This window comes from Crocodylus porosus, unplaced genomic scaffold (assembly GCF_001723895.1).
Source record: "Crocodylus porosus isolate Cpor-Errol unplaced genomic scaffold, CroPor_comp1, whole genome shotgun sequence".
Classification (NCBI taxonomy): domain Eukaryota; kingdom Metazoa; phylum Chordata; order Crocodylia; family Crocodylidae; genus Crocodylus; species Crocodylus porosus.
The window spans coordinates 62,907,906-62,923,617 of record NW_017728947.1 but is presented as its reverse complement, the minus strand read 5'-3'; the positions used below and the strand labels follow the sequence as shown (position 1 = coordinate 62,923,617).

Sequence of the window (15,712 nt, the reverse complement as noted above, 5' to 3'; positions counted from 1 at the left end):
TTTCTTCTATATGTAAAAGAGAGAATATAACCGCATAACCAAATGAAAATTATAACTCAGCTACAGATTATTCCACATGTTAGTACAGGCAAAATTACAAGACTATTACCGTTTTGGCTGATTATATGGATATGGTCCCCTGTTAGGAATAATATGAGGTTCAACAACTAAGGTTTTAGCTTCTTCAGTTTTAGCTTCATTCCCATCCTCCTCTTTCCTCTTCTTTCCTTTGCCACCTCTTACTGGGAAAGTTATCCTAAAACATATGTTTGTGATATATGCTTCAATTCATTCAGAAGGAAATATAATTGTCTTTGAAAATTTGTATTAAATGTCTCTAGAATGACATAAACTGGTATGTCACTCTAACCCTGAAGACAGAAAAACAATTCAGGAGAGATAAGGTGCAAATTAATGACGAGGAAAAGAACATAAAGGACTGCCTGAAGATGTTGGCTTTAAGGCATAACGTAGACAAGATTAAAGACAAAGCAGTATATTCGGCAAATAAGCGTTCTAGACATCGTGGATGGGATAAGGTAGAGCATGGGTGTCAAACTTATGGCCTGTGGGGAGCCTGCAAAGCAGTGTAGTCTGTCCCATAAGGCACCCAAAGATGCCAGGAATTTGAGAGTGGGAAACACAAGGAGGGGGCACACCACCAAAATCCAGGACACAGAGTCCCGCTGGGGATGTCTGTCAGCTGCTGTGGGAAAACTACAGCCTTGGATATGGCCCATGAGGTAGGGGGTGACACCGCTGACATAAAAAGTTCAAGAAGGAAGACTACGAAACAGGAAGGTAAGTTTGGAACAACAAGGGCAACAGAAAGGAAAAAGAGAAATTAGGAGGGAGGCAGATGGAAACAGGTTATGACAGAAAGCAACTACCACTATACAGACAGAAGTAGCACTGGCCGTCCTGTTTGAGCTAAAAGCGTGAATGCATCACCAATTTTACATATTCCCTTTTCATATCATCTCCATCATTTTTAATGACCTCTCGATCCAGAGACTATAAGATCACACAGAGAAGGTTTTATCACGTCACTAAGTATCCTTTAGTAAATTTAATAGGGGAAAATAAAATTAAAATGAAGGGATTTCTTTTTTGTGGCAAGGGCTATTCAAATCAAATGCGACATCTGTGATAAAATAATAAGCCTTTAGCCTCTCTCTGTATGAAGAATACATCTGTAACTAGCTATGAATTTAATCTGTTAAGGACCAGGAATATTTAATAGTTATTTCCTATTAAAGCAAAGGTTTCAAAACATCCTGAAATTTACTGGGAGGAACCTACATATTCATCCTGCACATCACTCTGTAGTTGTATGTACTAGCTTCTCACAAAGAGATCATCCCTGTGTTATACCAGGGCACCTGATCCCCTTCCCACAACTTTGCTTCTTATTTTATACTTCAGTTCTTTGAGACATGGACTACTTATTTGTTGTATTGCATAATCATGTCCATAGGCACTATCAGAGTAGTGATTATGATGTAGCATTTGTGCCTTCTTCCAGGTTACACACTCACTATAAAATGTCTGAGAACAGATCATTTCTCTCACTTGTATCATGACCAGAATGGATTGAAAAATTTGCAGTATCTTTTCACCAGAATTTTGTCCCCCACAGAAATGGTTCTATTTTGATGAACTTTTGAGGGAAAACAGGCAGGATTCCCACAGTTCACCTACCAGCCTCCTCACTGGTCTACCTGGCAAGGTCCAGGGAGCCTGAGGTCCATGGTCTGAGATTCCAGAGGAGACCCTCTGGACCCTGTGAGTCAAGTCTCATAAGTTCATCACTGCTATCCAGTGAAGGATGAAGAAGTGAAGAATTGTTATCAGCTTCAGTTAACAGTTGTCAGGTATATCCTTTTCCTTATGTTATTTATTTTTTACAATACCATTTAGGATTTCAGCTACCCCAGCCTTTTTAGTTTTTGGCTTCTTATCTCATTCACTATGAAAAGTTTCCTCAAACCCAAGTTTCATTAAATTACTCTAGCCATACCATATAAGAAAATTAACTAATTCCTTGTAACCAAGCTGCAAGCCAGCTAGAAGTAGATGCTACTTTGTATGTAACAAACATTGATGTGGGTATTGTATAGGCACACCAAAAAACATATATTATATATACCCATTCAACACCCGCACATGCACACACCTGCATGTGCACACATACAAACTGCGCATATACTTGATTAGAGCCCCAACTATTTATGCTCTTATCTTTTGTGGACTAGCATCTACTTCTGTCAGGGACAACATTTTCATATACATTTAAATGGATTCTCCTAACCTTCATTATGGCCTATATTTTCTACTGTAACACACATATTACAATACTGATAGAAACTTCTTGGGCAAAAGAGTATACTTCATTCACAAAACTAAGCTGATTATACTTTAGTTTTATGGGACCGATTTCATTAATTAGTTTTGACAGATTTACTACAGAATGAGCTGTTAAAGTCTGTCTCTGAAACCAAATGCGTCACCTGAAAGGCGGTATCTGCAGAGCTGGATTGTCAACTGTTACTTTAATATTATAGCCAGGAAAACTAGCCTTTAAATGATCAATGGAGAGAAAAGTGTCATTAAAATCCAGAGATGCAATCTGATTCGGCATTTTTGAATAATGAGCACTGCTTGGGTCTCCATATCCTAAGATAATATCATGCAGCCAATGAGGAACCACACAATCTGTGTTCATCAGATTCCTAATAGTCTCCAGAACAGCCTGAAAGTTAGAAAACAGAAAAATCAATCAGTAAAAGTGACGTATTTATTAATGGAATGAATTACTGTGCATTTCAAAGGCACTATCCTCTAATGACAGGTGTTTGGGCAGACAGAAACAGTTGCTATATTCACTCATTACACTGTTCTGTTTAAGTAGTGATGGTTTGTTAAACAGTCTAACTACTGCACTATCCAATTAGTAAGAGTCAATTTAACCCAAATGAAACAACAGGCTGCATTTCCCAAACACCAAACAACATTATCAATTAAGCTACCAGAAAAATATCTACGCATTGCTTAGTAAATTTACTGATAAAACCACTTTTTCACTTAACAACACAGAGAAATGATACTGTATCAACAGACAGGCAAGTGATGCCTTGTTCTGCCTCAGGCATCATCAGCAGAACTTGCAGTTAAGTCTTAGTTCAGAATACGTGCAGTGGGTGATGATGTTGGGAGCAAAAATACCCACAAGTTATTTTGAGGTACATGCTGTAAGCCAGCAACAAATAGGGAATGTGTATGAGAGTGGCCTGTCCCCTGAAGAGAAGGCAGCTAGCCTGGCTGATGGGCTGCAGTGGGAAGGCTAATGAAGATATGGCCTGTGGGAGGAAGGCTGAAGCCACAACAGACCACTCTTAGTGTTCAGGACAATAAGGTTTTTCATTTACTTGCTTAATTTTGTCAAAAGATTCAGTATTACTGGGCCATGCTGAGAGATACTCTAGGCCACAGGAGTCAGCAGGTTTAAAGACAGCACATTACCGAGGCTTAAGAAATGCTCTGGGAAGGGGCAAAAGCCTGGTTGAAAAGGCTCTGAGGTGGCAGCCTGCTACAGAAAGCAAGAGTGGATTACATTTACAATGAAAATTGAGTTTTAAATGAAACTGTTGTCACAGCCCTAATCAAGCTCTCTTTGCTAGATGCTCACAAGGCTGCTGTGTTTGGGCTCCACATACTAGATTCATGTCCTCTTAAGCTTTTGTGCATCTGAACCACATCCAGACATTACCTTTTAACTTCCTAGATACAACCTTGGGTACAAATTCCTTGTTTAAAACCTCCTTCTGAAAGCAAAATCTTTTGATCGAACTGCCTAGGCCGGGGTAGGCAACCCTTGGCACAGGTGCCAAGGGCATAGCATGCAAAGGCATTCAGTGGGGAAGGGACTGGGGCTACACTGCCACAACAAAAATCAAGCCCCTCGTGGCTCCCCTACCATCCACCCCTGATACGCAACGTATTACAAATCAAGTTTGCAGATGCTTTTGGCACCCTGACCAAAAAAACAGTGCCAATCACTGGCCCATGCCCTGAGACTCAGACTCTCTTGCTTAAGCAAAACCTTTCCCAGAGCTTCTGCTTTATAGACACTGTATACCTCAAGGGTTGATAGTTAAAATGACCAGTAAACCAGACACAGACTTTGAAAGAAGCATTTCTAAAACAAGTAATCTTCACTGTACTCTGACCTAATTAACATCCACCTACATGCCATTCCCTGCTTCAATTCCCTGTCCACACGAATGTATGCATTTGCACGTGTGCACACACACACACCCCTTTTTTTTTACACTGGGTCACAGTCCTCTAGGACAGGCGTCAGCAACCAATGGCCTGTGATCTGGATCCAGCCTGTACCACACTGTATTGTAGTCTGGAGATTTCCTATGCTGCATTATAACCAGGTGTAAGACACAATAGTGGCAGTGGCTTGCCACCATAAAATGTTGCTGATCCTTGCTCTAGGTCGAGGGTATCCAGCATCCCATGGAGTTTCTCTCTCTTGCAGCTAGTTTTCTTCAGTCTTAGCTGATCTGACACTCAGGAACGCCTGTCTTTCTCCAAAGGCCTGTCCCCTTTTTTGCTCTCCCCTAACCCACACAGACTCAAGGACTGGTGGTCCCCGGCATGATCCAGGGACCACTTGCATGATCCGGGGACTTCAGGGCAGACCCAAAAATGAGAGACTGCGGGACCCGAACCTGTTCAGTCTTCACAAGAGAAGGCTGAGGGAGGACCTGGTGACCATCTATAAACTCACTAGGAGGGACCAGAAGGGTTTGGGAGAGACCTTGTTTCCCCTAGCACCCCCTGGCATAACAAGGAATAACGGCCACAAGTTGTTAGAGAGTAGGTTTAGATTAGACATCCGTAAGAACTACTTTACAGTCAGGGCGGCTAAGATCTGGAACCAACTGGAAAAGAGGGCTGATGGGTAGGTAATCAGGTCTGTTACCTCATCTCCATATACTGCTGTTAACAAGGATGGTATCTTTGGAGACACAAATCCAAAGTTTGAGAACTGAAACTAAGCATCACTGAGATGCTTAATGGAATCTTCTAGACTAAGCACTAAGTCCCACTGGGTAGAGAGGTTTTCTTTAATCTTTACTAATCTATAGAGGAATCTCTGCAATTTCTATCAGATTGCACCCCTAATGCAGTCCATGGCCTGCTGTGACCTATTTATAGGACTTTCCTAAAAAGATTACATGAATATATTGTCTCAAATAGTTTTCATTTAAAATGTGTTAATGCTCAAAGATGTCATCATGGACTAGGGATTATAACTTCTAATCACATACTATCTATATATTTTTTTTAAAAAGCATTTTAAAAAATAAAAAAAATACAATGAACTAAAAATTTTTTTTTTAAATTGTTGATTTTTATCCACCCTTCCCTTGTGCCCTTTCCTGGAGAAATTCTATTTGGAGGTGCACCAATACAACAGTCCGATATCGGATTGGTACTGATATAAAGAAAATCTACTGCATTACAAATTGGCTTCTTTTGCCTGACGTGGCTGATAATGTGGCTGATAAATGCCCCATGCATGGGGCCAGAAGTGCAGCCCAGCAGCTTAGAGAACTGCATTCAGTTGGTAAGTCTGTTGTGATGGAAGGGGAGGGGGAAGGAAAGGGCCATGGCAGGAAGCAGATTGAAGTTGCAACAAAATAAATTTGGATTGGATATCAGGAAAAACTTTGTCACTGTTCTAACAGTGAGGCAGTGGAACAGAATGCCTAGGGAGGTTGTAAAATCTCCATCATTAGGAGGTGTTCAAGAAGAGGCTGGATATGCACTAGTCAGGGATGATTTACCAGTATCTATGCCTGTGCTTTATTATGGGTATTTCTCACACTTCTGCACATGGGGCCAGGAAGAATTGTTTTCACCTCTCATTGATACATGTGTCATGGGATTTTCTCTACTTCCCAAGAAGCTCTAGGTGTTGGCTGCAATCAAGGCTAGGGTTTTGGACTGGAGTCTGCCAGTGCTCTGGCTGGGACTAAAACCTAGAGGTTCCTGCCGAGGAGGTCATTGATGCTCTTCTAACGGTCAAATTTGGTGATTGGTAACGAAGAAATTTTACCCTACGGTCATGTTGATATGTACTATGAGGGATTTTGCCTTCCTCTGTAGTGAGGCACATGGCCTTACTTGAATCTTTCCAGGGTACTTTAACAAACCTTGCAGCAGAAGGACATTGACCACCACTGTTCCTTTGCTCTACCTGTGTCAGTGTAGGGTGCTATGTATTGTAGTTGTGTTACACTGTTGCCTATGTTAGTAATAGATTACATAAGGATTTGTACAGGATGGTTTGGAGAGGGGTGATGCTGCCTCAGATAGGGGGTTGGACTAGATGACCTTTAGGGGTTCCTTCCAGCTATACCTTTTTTATGATTTTTTTTTTAAAACTTTTATGCACTTTTACACTTAACATTCCTTAAATGCAATTAATGAATTTTCTAGGATTTTAACAAGAAAAATGGTAAAATAAAAGAGACTGCTGCTATATTCAGTTATTCCCAAATAGCACTAGATTGTCCTGCACTGACCAATGTGCAAAGTCATTACTTCATATCAAACGCACACCTGTGTCCTATGGGGAAAGGCAAAAAGGATCCTGTGTCTTATTCCTTATGTAACTTCACAGAACACATTACAAAGACCCCCTATTAAAATTTAAATTTTACTCAGCTTTGTAATGCTTGAATATAAATACATCTAATAGATTTCTTTGGAAATACCCAACTAACAGAATCAAAAGTCAGTCAGCAATAACCTACTGTTCAACAGGATGGTCTTTAAACAACAACTTCCTGGTTTTATTTTTTGCTTAGTCAGACTTTCGAATATCCAATTTATAATAAAAACTAATCTTCAAACTGTACCAAGGAGCAGCAGTAGCCACTTAGCTGTTATTGAGCTTATACAACATTAAGGTCCCCTCCTCTAGATGTTCAGGTAAAGGTGTGATATAATCTGATGCACAATCCACACAATTGCACCTTCTGCCACGCCACCCACAGCAGGAGGCATAATTGTGGGATCCAGCATCAGATGGATCCAGCACCAAACCTCCTTGCCCGTGCAGGACTGTGATCCTGGGCTCTCCCTGCAATGACATACTAGTAGCAAGCTCCAACAGCTGCGAGTCCTGCAGCTGACCAGACTCCCAGCCTCAGCACCCAAGGGATGGTGCTGTGCCTGGGAGTCCTGTCAACAGTGAAAACTTCCAGCTGCAGCGACGTATGGTGACTGTGGGGGCATACCTTGCTATACATGCAAATTAAAGCTGGATAGAAACCAGCCATAAAAGTTATTACATCTTTTCCAGCTCTAACTTGATAGTTGGTTGGACTGTTTTAAGATGTGTTAGTTAATATGCACATATAACTGGTCTAAATTAACTGCACAATTAACTAGGTAACTGCATAACACATGTAACATGTGGCAGAGGCCTACTAAGTGATCTCACGAACTATAGATCCTTAAGAATTCTCTCTCCCTTTTGCTCTACACAAAAGTAACCTTAAAAGAAGACAGAAAAAAATGAGGTATGACCAAATAGATATGGAGCTTCCAGCACTTTGTACTAGTGGCTCAGTTGCCGAAAGTTAGATTTAAAACAGTTTCCATTAGCATAAAATTATCATGAAGTATGCCCGAAAGTTAAAGGCTGCTAATCTGAATGTTTTTTTTAGACAGAAGATTTATTTTAAGGCCCTTCTAAAAATCTGTAACAGGAGTAACATGAAATTATCAAGCTCCCTGAAAAACTCTATACTAAAACTGTTATCTCAAATGAAATGCTGATAAAAATGCAGGTATAGCTACTCAGGATAAGCAGCAATACATAACTAATTAATTCACAGCACTCGTTATAATATTATCTAAAGAGAAAAAAAATTGCATCATCTGTTCTTTTGCCAAGACTGTAGAACATAAAAGAACACTGAACAAAAGCATTTAGAAACAGAACAGGGTAAAATGCTCTTATTCTAATGCAAGATGAAAAATCAATGCTGCGCTTTAAATTTGAAAACATCTGGATTACTCAAAATTTAGCAGTCCCTGATCCTAGTGACTCTCAAAATACAAACTCTTGTTAGCTACTGAAGATTCTAAATAATATCAAGTGTATGGGGGCTCCTTTAGTAATTCTATAAAGAATACCAACAACAATGAATTAATAATTAAACTATGCATGACAATAACTGTTCCTATGCTGATGTGGATAGAAAAGAGTATTGTTCTCATCCTCACCTTCCTCCAATCACAAAACAAAGTTACTTGATTTAGTTACTGCATCTCCCCATGTGGGCCCCATCAGACAAGTAAGAAGTTATTCTACAAGAAGTGCAATTTGTTCCAGGAAGAGATGCATTGCTATACCCACTCAAGAAATGGACATAATGTATGTCTACCTTTTTGAGACTGAAAAAGAATTTAAAACGAGGATGCAGAAAAGATACAAAGAAGAGAAAGGAGAGGAGCCCATAAAAATGTGTACTGTTTTCAGACTATTTTTCTCTAAATGCACTCTCTCTGTGACCACAATATTTATCATCAGAAACCCGTCTGCAACTAGTCTTTAGGTAAATGTAAATATGTGCACGGAAAACTCTGAAGTCTGAGAAAGATTACTTATTAAATTGCTTATCAAACTAATTAAATGAGAAGCAACATACCAATTAAGAAAAACACTAAAACATGACACTACTTAAAGAAGCAAAAACATAACTTAAAAATATCCTGTGTCTACTGAATCTGTTGAATGCTGACATTTGCTCCTATGTTATTCTCTTAGTGGAGGCAATATGCATTACTACGTTTTGGGAATTGTAGCTTTAGATTAAAAAAATCTTTAAAAACGTAACAAGATAAGCAGCAATACATAACTAAACAATTCATAGCACTCATTATAATATTATCTAAAAAGATAATCTTGTTCAAACTTAAACCTGCCAAGATGTCTCAAGTGACAACTGAAAACAAATCTCTAACTGTCCAAACTGTATATGTTTAAGGACTTTATTTCAAAATAAAGGTCTTCAAAGATTTTGTTTTAATAATAGTAGTTTATTAGGGAAATTAAATCCAACCATTTTTAGTCCACCGAAAAAGGTCACCCTCAGTAAAAATCAAGCCTGTAGGTTTCAAGAACTGTTAACACATTTGGATAGCTATTATCCTAAAGAATAACTGTATGGTGACTTACCTTAAAGTTGTTCTCTTTTGGCTTTCTCCTCATGATTATATTAAATGTCTCATAGACATCTTCTGTTCTATTTTGAATTGTATTTGTCATGTCCTGCTGATACTGATTAGGATCTAGAAACACTCTGTAAGTTCTAGAGTCTCCTTTAAGTCTTGGCTTGGGTTCAGGCCCTGAAAAAGAAATGGGAATCAGATAAAAGAAAGAAATCATGCTGAAAGCAAATTAAGAGTAAATCAGCATTGAACTGGATAAATTCACAGTGTGCAGATGATTTCTGTGAATCTTTAGAAGACATCACAATTAGTTTACTGGCATGCTTTCACATTATGCCTAAAAATGTTTTACAAACACATCCATTTTATTTTAACAGAAAGAAAACACTGTGGACTATGGAACTATAATGATTTATACCATCTGAAAAAAATGCCTCATCATCTTTTCCGAAGACATACACAAAGGATTTTTTGAGCATGGTAATATTTTTTAAAATTATTAATACGGTTAATATTGTAGTATTTTTCAGTTAAAACATGAGAGAAGTCATTAGCTACCTCTCAAAATAAATACTTTGTCTATCAAAAAAACAATAAAGCATCTTCCTACCTTCTTCAATGACACGGCCTTTATCATCCAACATGCCTTGGATTTCACATCCCCTGACATACACTAGGCCAATTTGCTCCACAAAGGGTCGCCTTCGATCAAATTTTGTGCCATAAGGTTGTGTTGGACGAACCGTAATCAAAAAACAAACGTCATGTTTACGGAGACCTGATTGAAAATACAGTACTTGGTTTATTCACTAATATTTGCTGCATTGGTTCATTTACAAGCAACTGGAACATTATAAAACAGGAAACCCCTGCCCCCCCTTTTTGACTTTCAAGTAAGATCAGGAGTGACATCTGTTTAGTATTTAGAGCATGGTGTTTTAAGGCATGTGCTTTACTTACAGAGGGTCCAGAATCAGTTGTCTTTTCTACTTACTGGAATAATCCTTAGCTTATGCAGAATTGTATAAAAATACACTCACAAAATACTATAAAAATAAGGGGGAAAATGGGGTGATGTGATACAGTAAATTCTCCTGCTAGACCCTGATTCAGCAGAATGCTTCAGGGTTTTATTTAATTTAAAGTCCATTAGTATACTTAGGCTACTGAGACTACTCACATACTTAAAATTTAGGCACATGTGTGCCTTGCTAAATCAGGAGCAAAATAAGAATCCCTGTCCTTCATTCTTATTAGCAGCTGCTGATCTCTGTGATCTTATGACCTTCCCAATATAAATGTTAACAAATATGTATGTTAATCCCAGAGATGAACTATTTTCTTATTTTGCAATTTAAACAGCCGTGCAGCCATGAAGGGGCTACAGACATTAAGAATAATAAATAATGTGGAAGTTTAATGCAGCTATACATTTAAATACACTAACATTTACAATTACTTGTTAATCATCAAATAATTTAATTAATCGAATTAATAATTACATAAACAAAACACTATAGATACAAACACCGCTAGGATTATAAACTTCCCATAAATGTACTTTAAAGTTTCTATGGACACATTATATTCATATAATTGTTATTTTTACTTAATCACGAACTGTGGGACAAGTAGGAAAAGATCAAGAATGATGGAAATCTAACTACTACAAAATTACTCCAGACCAGACCAGACCAGACTGTCAGGTAATCAGCAAATAACTGCATTTAAAAGTTCAAATAAAAAATGTAAATCTCACTTTCTGGCAAGATACCACTTAAAGAGGACAGGAAAAAAAGAGGAAGCAACTATAGGATCAGTCCACTTTTATATAAGTTAGCATTAGAGAGCTTCCTAAAAAGAGTATGAAAAAATTAAGCCTATGGAAATGGGGGACAGGAGAGAAAGGGTTGAACTATAATAACATTCTCTCAACATTCAATCTGGGCTCATGGTACCCCCCCTGAAAACTTTATCTATTTTTTGCACAACTTTCTGCATATAAGTAATATCAAACATTCTGCATATATGTCCAACATCCAGGTTTTTGGACAATACCTTGGCTCATATTCTGATTATTGTGTACATACTTGCTGTTGGCTTTCTATTCCATACAAGAATTCCTACCCTTTTTTCTCCATTTGACATCAATTGCCCTAATATGGAAATATTACTACTACTACAAAAAAACTGTTACATAACCAAACCTGAGTTGAGACTTAAAATCCTATCAATCACAATCTAAAAGTTATTTTTATTGCTATACACAAACAACACTATTGCACGATCCAGTTTCAACATACGTGCTTCATGACAGCCTTTACAGATAAACACATTATCCAACTCCAGCACATTCAACAGGTGTCTCCAGAATAGGAATACTTGTATCTGTGCAGCTTGCCAAGAAGGTCAACTCAGGTTTATTTCTCCAAGCAACAAATTGTTGCCTATAAACTGTACTGGGAAATATAGGATCTATGATGCTGCATTCAAGAATTGCCAATATTCAAAAGGCCCGGTCTGAGAAAAACAGATTTTAAGTCAAAACATACCCTTCAAATTTATTATAAAATAAAGCAGATGTGTTCTACAGTTGATAATGGGGCACCAATAGTATGTGCTACATCCTTCCAACTTTTTGTCTGATCTCTTCTTGTTAGCAGGCAGAGCATTGCCTTATTACACAAATTGAGTTCTATCATAACTTAAATGGTATGTGTAACTGAAATATTCAGCACCTTGACTTTGCTTCAGTGACATATCCAACTGAGCAGCTGTCATGTCAACAGTCCCACAAGTCTTATTTATGGAGCGCTTTGGTCATCTCTGTTGGTAGGATTTATTAATAAATTATGGACTCGCCATTTTTAACTTGTCAAAGTATCTCAAATACAAAGGCATTCTTTAAAATGAAAATGAAAGGCAGATATTTAAAATTCCCAGGAGTGGCAGACACATGATGGTAATTATCCAAATAACAATACAACATTGAGATAGGCGAGAGGTCAGAAAGCTATGGCATGCAGACCAGATTTGGCTTGCTAAATGATTTATCTGGGCTTCACCAGGCAGACAATGAGTAGCATTTCAGCACTGGATCCATTCAGCTGCATTCTGGTAGTGGGGGGTTCCTATAGTGTTTGGGTCACATACACAGGTAACAGCTAAGAGGGAAGCACCACCCCACCTCAGATTGAGCTATGTTATTTCAGCCCTGCCACACAAGAACTGTTGCCAACCCCCACTATGGGCAAACTTGCTTTGGAGATAATGGCAAAGAGCCTATCTAAATCAGTAGGCCTGCGGCCTCAAAAATTAAACTGTATTTACCCAAATCCAAGATGACCCTGAATTTAAGATGACCCCCAATAGATTCTACACATGGAAAATTTATAAATTTGCTATAGTTTTCTATGAATCAAATCTAATTATTGAAGGATTGTCTTAAATTCATCCCACAACCACTGAAGCAGGGAAAAATAACAGGGGACAGGCAATGGAAGAAGCAATGAGAGGCAGGCAACCTGCCCCTTGCCTCTTGCAACCTACCTCCCTTTGGGCCTGGCCCTTGCAGCCTGTTAAATAGTCCAAAAAAACAACCTTGTTCTGGAGCCAAGTAAATATAGTACACCTCTGTAAAAGCCATCATTTTCTTGTTGCGAATTTGCAGTCCCAGAGAAGTATTGCACCACTGGAACGATTTTTATAGCCTGATCTACCTCCTACTCAGCTAGAAAACATGAACCACTATTAAGACTGTACATATGGTAGTTTTGCTAGTTGGATAAACAACACACTAACATGCTAAGGGGAATGGGTAGTTTCTGCATAGGAGGAAATACATTAACTGTGTTCTTTCAAAAGCAACACTTTAAAGTGAGAGACTAATGCAGTGGATGAAAGCATGAAACTGTAGCTGGCACATCTTTGTAGAGTTTAAGAAGGTGCCAAATTGGTTAAGAAATATTAATGGTCCAGAATATAAAAGATTAAAAGGCTGATGAGGAAGAGATCCTTTTGCCCTGCCTAGGTAGAGAGCAGCTTTCATATCATATTTTCCATTTTGTTTAATATAACCCATACTTACTCACTATGGCTCTCTTTAGAAGTTCAACTACTTAGACTTTACCTAAACTAGTGCATTATCCAACATGTTGCACCTTTAAATCCTAGACAAGGCAAAAGTTATAGTGTTGGGTATGCTACTGACTCTGAGTAAACGGAGCAGGTCTTTTAGTTCAGGTACTATAGTTTTACACTTAAATCCTGGATTCAGATCTCAACTGCTGACCCCTCACAAGGCAGTTTTACAGATCAAAAAATTCTTGATGCAAATCTCAACTGTTGACACATCCCAGGGCAGTTTTATTGACATTTTCATGTTTTATGTTATGGATGCCTACTAATTAATGATAGTTTACATACCTGAAAACTTCATAAAGATTTAGATTGATGGAAAGTGCAAACAGAGGACCTCATAATGGCTATCAGCCTGCCATAAAAAAAATGGGATATTTCCAACATGTGGAATGGATCACAGTATAAAAAATAGGTACAAACTGCCCAACTCCATTATTGAGAACATCACTCACCTAATGTAGTCATTTAAACTTTAGTCATCAACCAGAACCTTTCTTCTGAGTATTAGGAGGAAAGTTTGCAGCAGTTATGTCATAACTACTTTCAAGGCTAGGGTTCATGGTTTTAGACTGCATGAGAATTTAAAACAGGACTTAAGACATGAGAGAAAGCTCTCTGAGCTGGGAAAGAGTATAGTAGCAGTTGTGAAGCTCCTGTTAAAACTAAACTCTATAGCCCAGGCCTAACCCTGGTATAGCTACTGCTATAGAAAAAAAAACAGGACAAGGATATTCAACACTGTACAGATATTATGAGTTCACTATATTCATTCCAAATACTGATACTTAAAATCGAATTGAAAAGTCCTTTATTGCTGAACAAAAAACAAGTACCTTCCCATTCATCTTTGATGTTATCTCTGACATTTAAATTGATTGTAACATCTGCTCTCACTCGCATAGGCCAGTTTTCACCAATGTTGGGCTTTGCGACTTCTACAACAGTAAACGAGACAATGGGTTGTGCCATCCTTGCCCATCCACCGAACACAACACCTCCATATTCCGACAGCCTAAAAAGTAACATTACATTAGAGCCATTATTCAGTCAAGCATTCTGATTTTTTAAACAGCTTTATTTTAAATATCAAAATCTGCTCCTGTTATTAAAAAATAAAAAGTAGAATATCAGAATTTGAGGTCGCTAAAGTAATTTTGGTGCATCCTGTAAACAAGAACCAAAACATAATAATGCAAATGTACTTTTTAATTGCATATTCTTCTAGTCTTGTCAGGATATTGGTAAACTCTGAATTGATGTCTTAAAAAACAAAATCGCCCAAGCAGAAAGAAACTACTACAAATGGAAAAGCTACAGGGTATGAAACAGATACCATTCCATACACAGCTGTAATTGATTCATGAAGGAAACAAGAGAATGATGACATCCAAGTAATATTTTCACAAGCACTGAACACTGTCCTAACAAAGTCACTGATGATGTTTTTATAGACATTATGGGAATACGGTTCTATCAAGACCAAGTGTTTTTCCAAATCCAACATATAACTGTTGATAATTTGCATGATATTAAGAACAATTCCAATGTAGTGAAATTTTGTTATTAGCAACTAACAAAAATATTATCACGATGTGTCTAGAAATACCTTTCAAAATACAGCGGTCAAAAACTCTTACAAGTATATCCTCCTACAGGACCAAAACATATTTTCATAACATAATTAAAAGAATCTTACACACAAAACTGGTGCAACAAAATATTTTATATCACATATACTATAATATATAATATTCCTATTGTATATCATATAGCTAGATCAGCTGGTTACTGCTGGGGTGACTTTTTTATTTTTTAAATTTTAACACGACACCAATTACTTATTTTCAAAAATCTGGGGGTTTCATTTGTTTTAACCAAAATTACCAAGGTTTCATCCTGCTGACACTATCCTCAATGTCCTGTCTGATCTCATAAGTAGACTCTAAGCGGAAAAGATTGAAGTTCCGTAGCAGGTAGTCATGAAGAGTCAAAAACTGTAAATTCAGTTTAGGAAGAGCGAGACAACCTATGAGAGAGAGGCATTAGAAGGATTAGAATTTACTTTCTTTTAACCCAACAAACGTACTGGTTTTATTTAGTCACAAATACCATATGCAGCTCCATTACTGAGCTAATGTCACAACACAGAAAAAAAAAATTTTAAATAAAAAACACACTGTACAGAACAGGTATAAGCCCTTTTTTTCAGTTTTCTTACCTGATCTAGCTATACTATTTTACTCCTGTTGATGGAATATCAGCACACAACTATAGCGCTTAAAATAAGGTTGAACGTATTTAAGTCAGC

General features: G+C 37.8%; 1 protein-coding gene across 1 annotated transcript in view; it reads right to left on the bottom strand.

Moving 5' to 3' along the window:
* AQR (aquarius intron-binding spliceosomal factor) overlaps window positions 1-15,712 on the bottom strand; it is a 103,326-nt gene that overhangs the window by 46,287 nt on the left and 41,327 nt on the right. The window contains exons 16-21 of the mRNA XM_019551765.1: window positions 15,289-15,430; window positions 14,238-14,416; window positions 9,875-10,042; window positions 9,272-9,441; window positions 2,511-2,752; window positions 110-256 (exon numbers count right to left, since the gene is read on the bottom strand). Of these exons, the coding sequence (XP_019407310.1) occupies window positions 110-256; window positions 2,511-2,752; window positions 9,272-9,441; window positions 9,875-10,042; window positions 14,238-14,416; window positions 15,289-15,430 (1,048 nt within the window). The remainder of the gene's footprint in view (window positions 1-109; window positions 257-2,510; window positions 2,753-9,271; window positions 9,442-9,874; window positions 10,043-14,237; window positions 14,417-15,288; window positions 15,431-15,712) is intronic.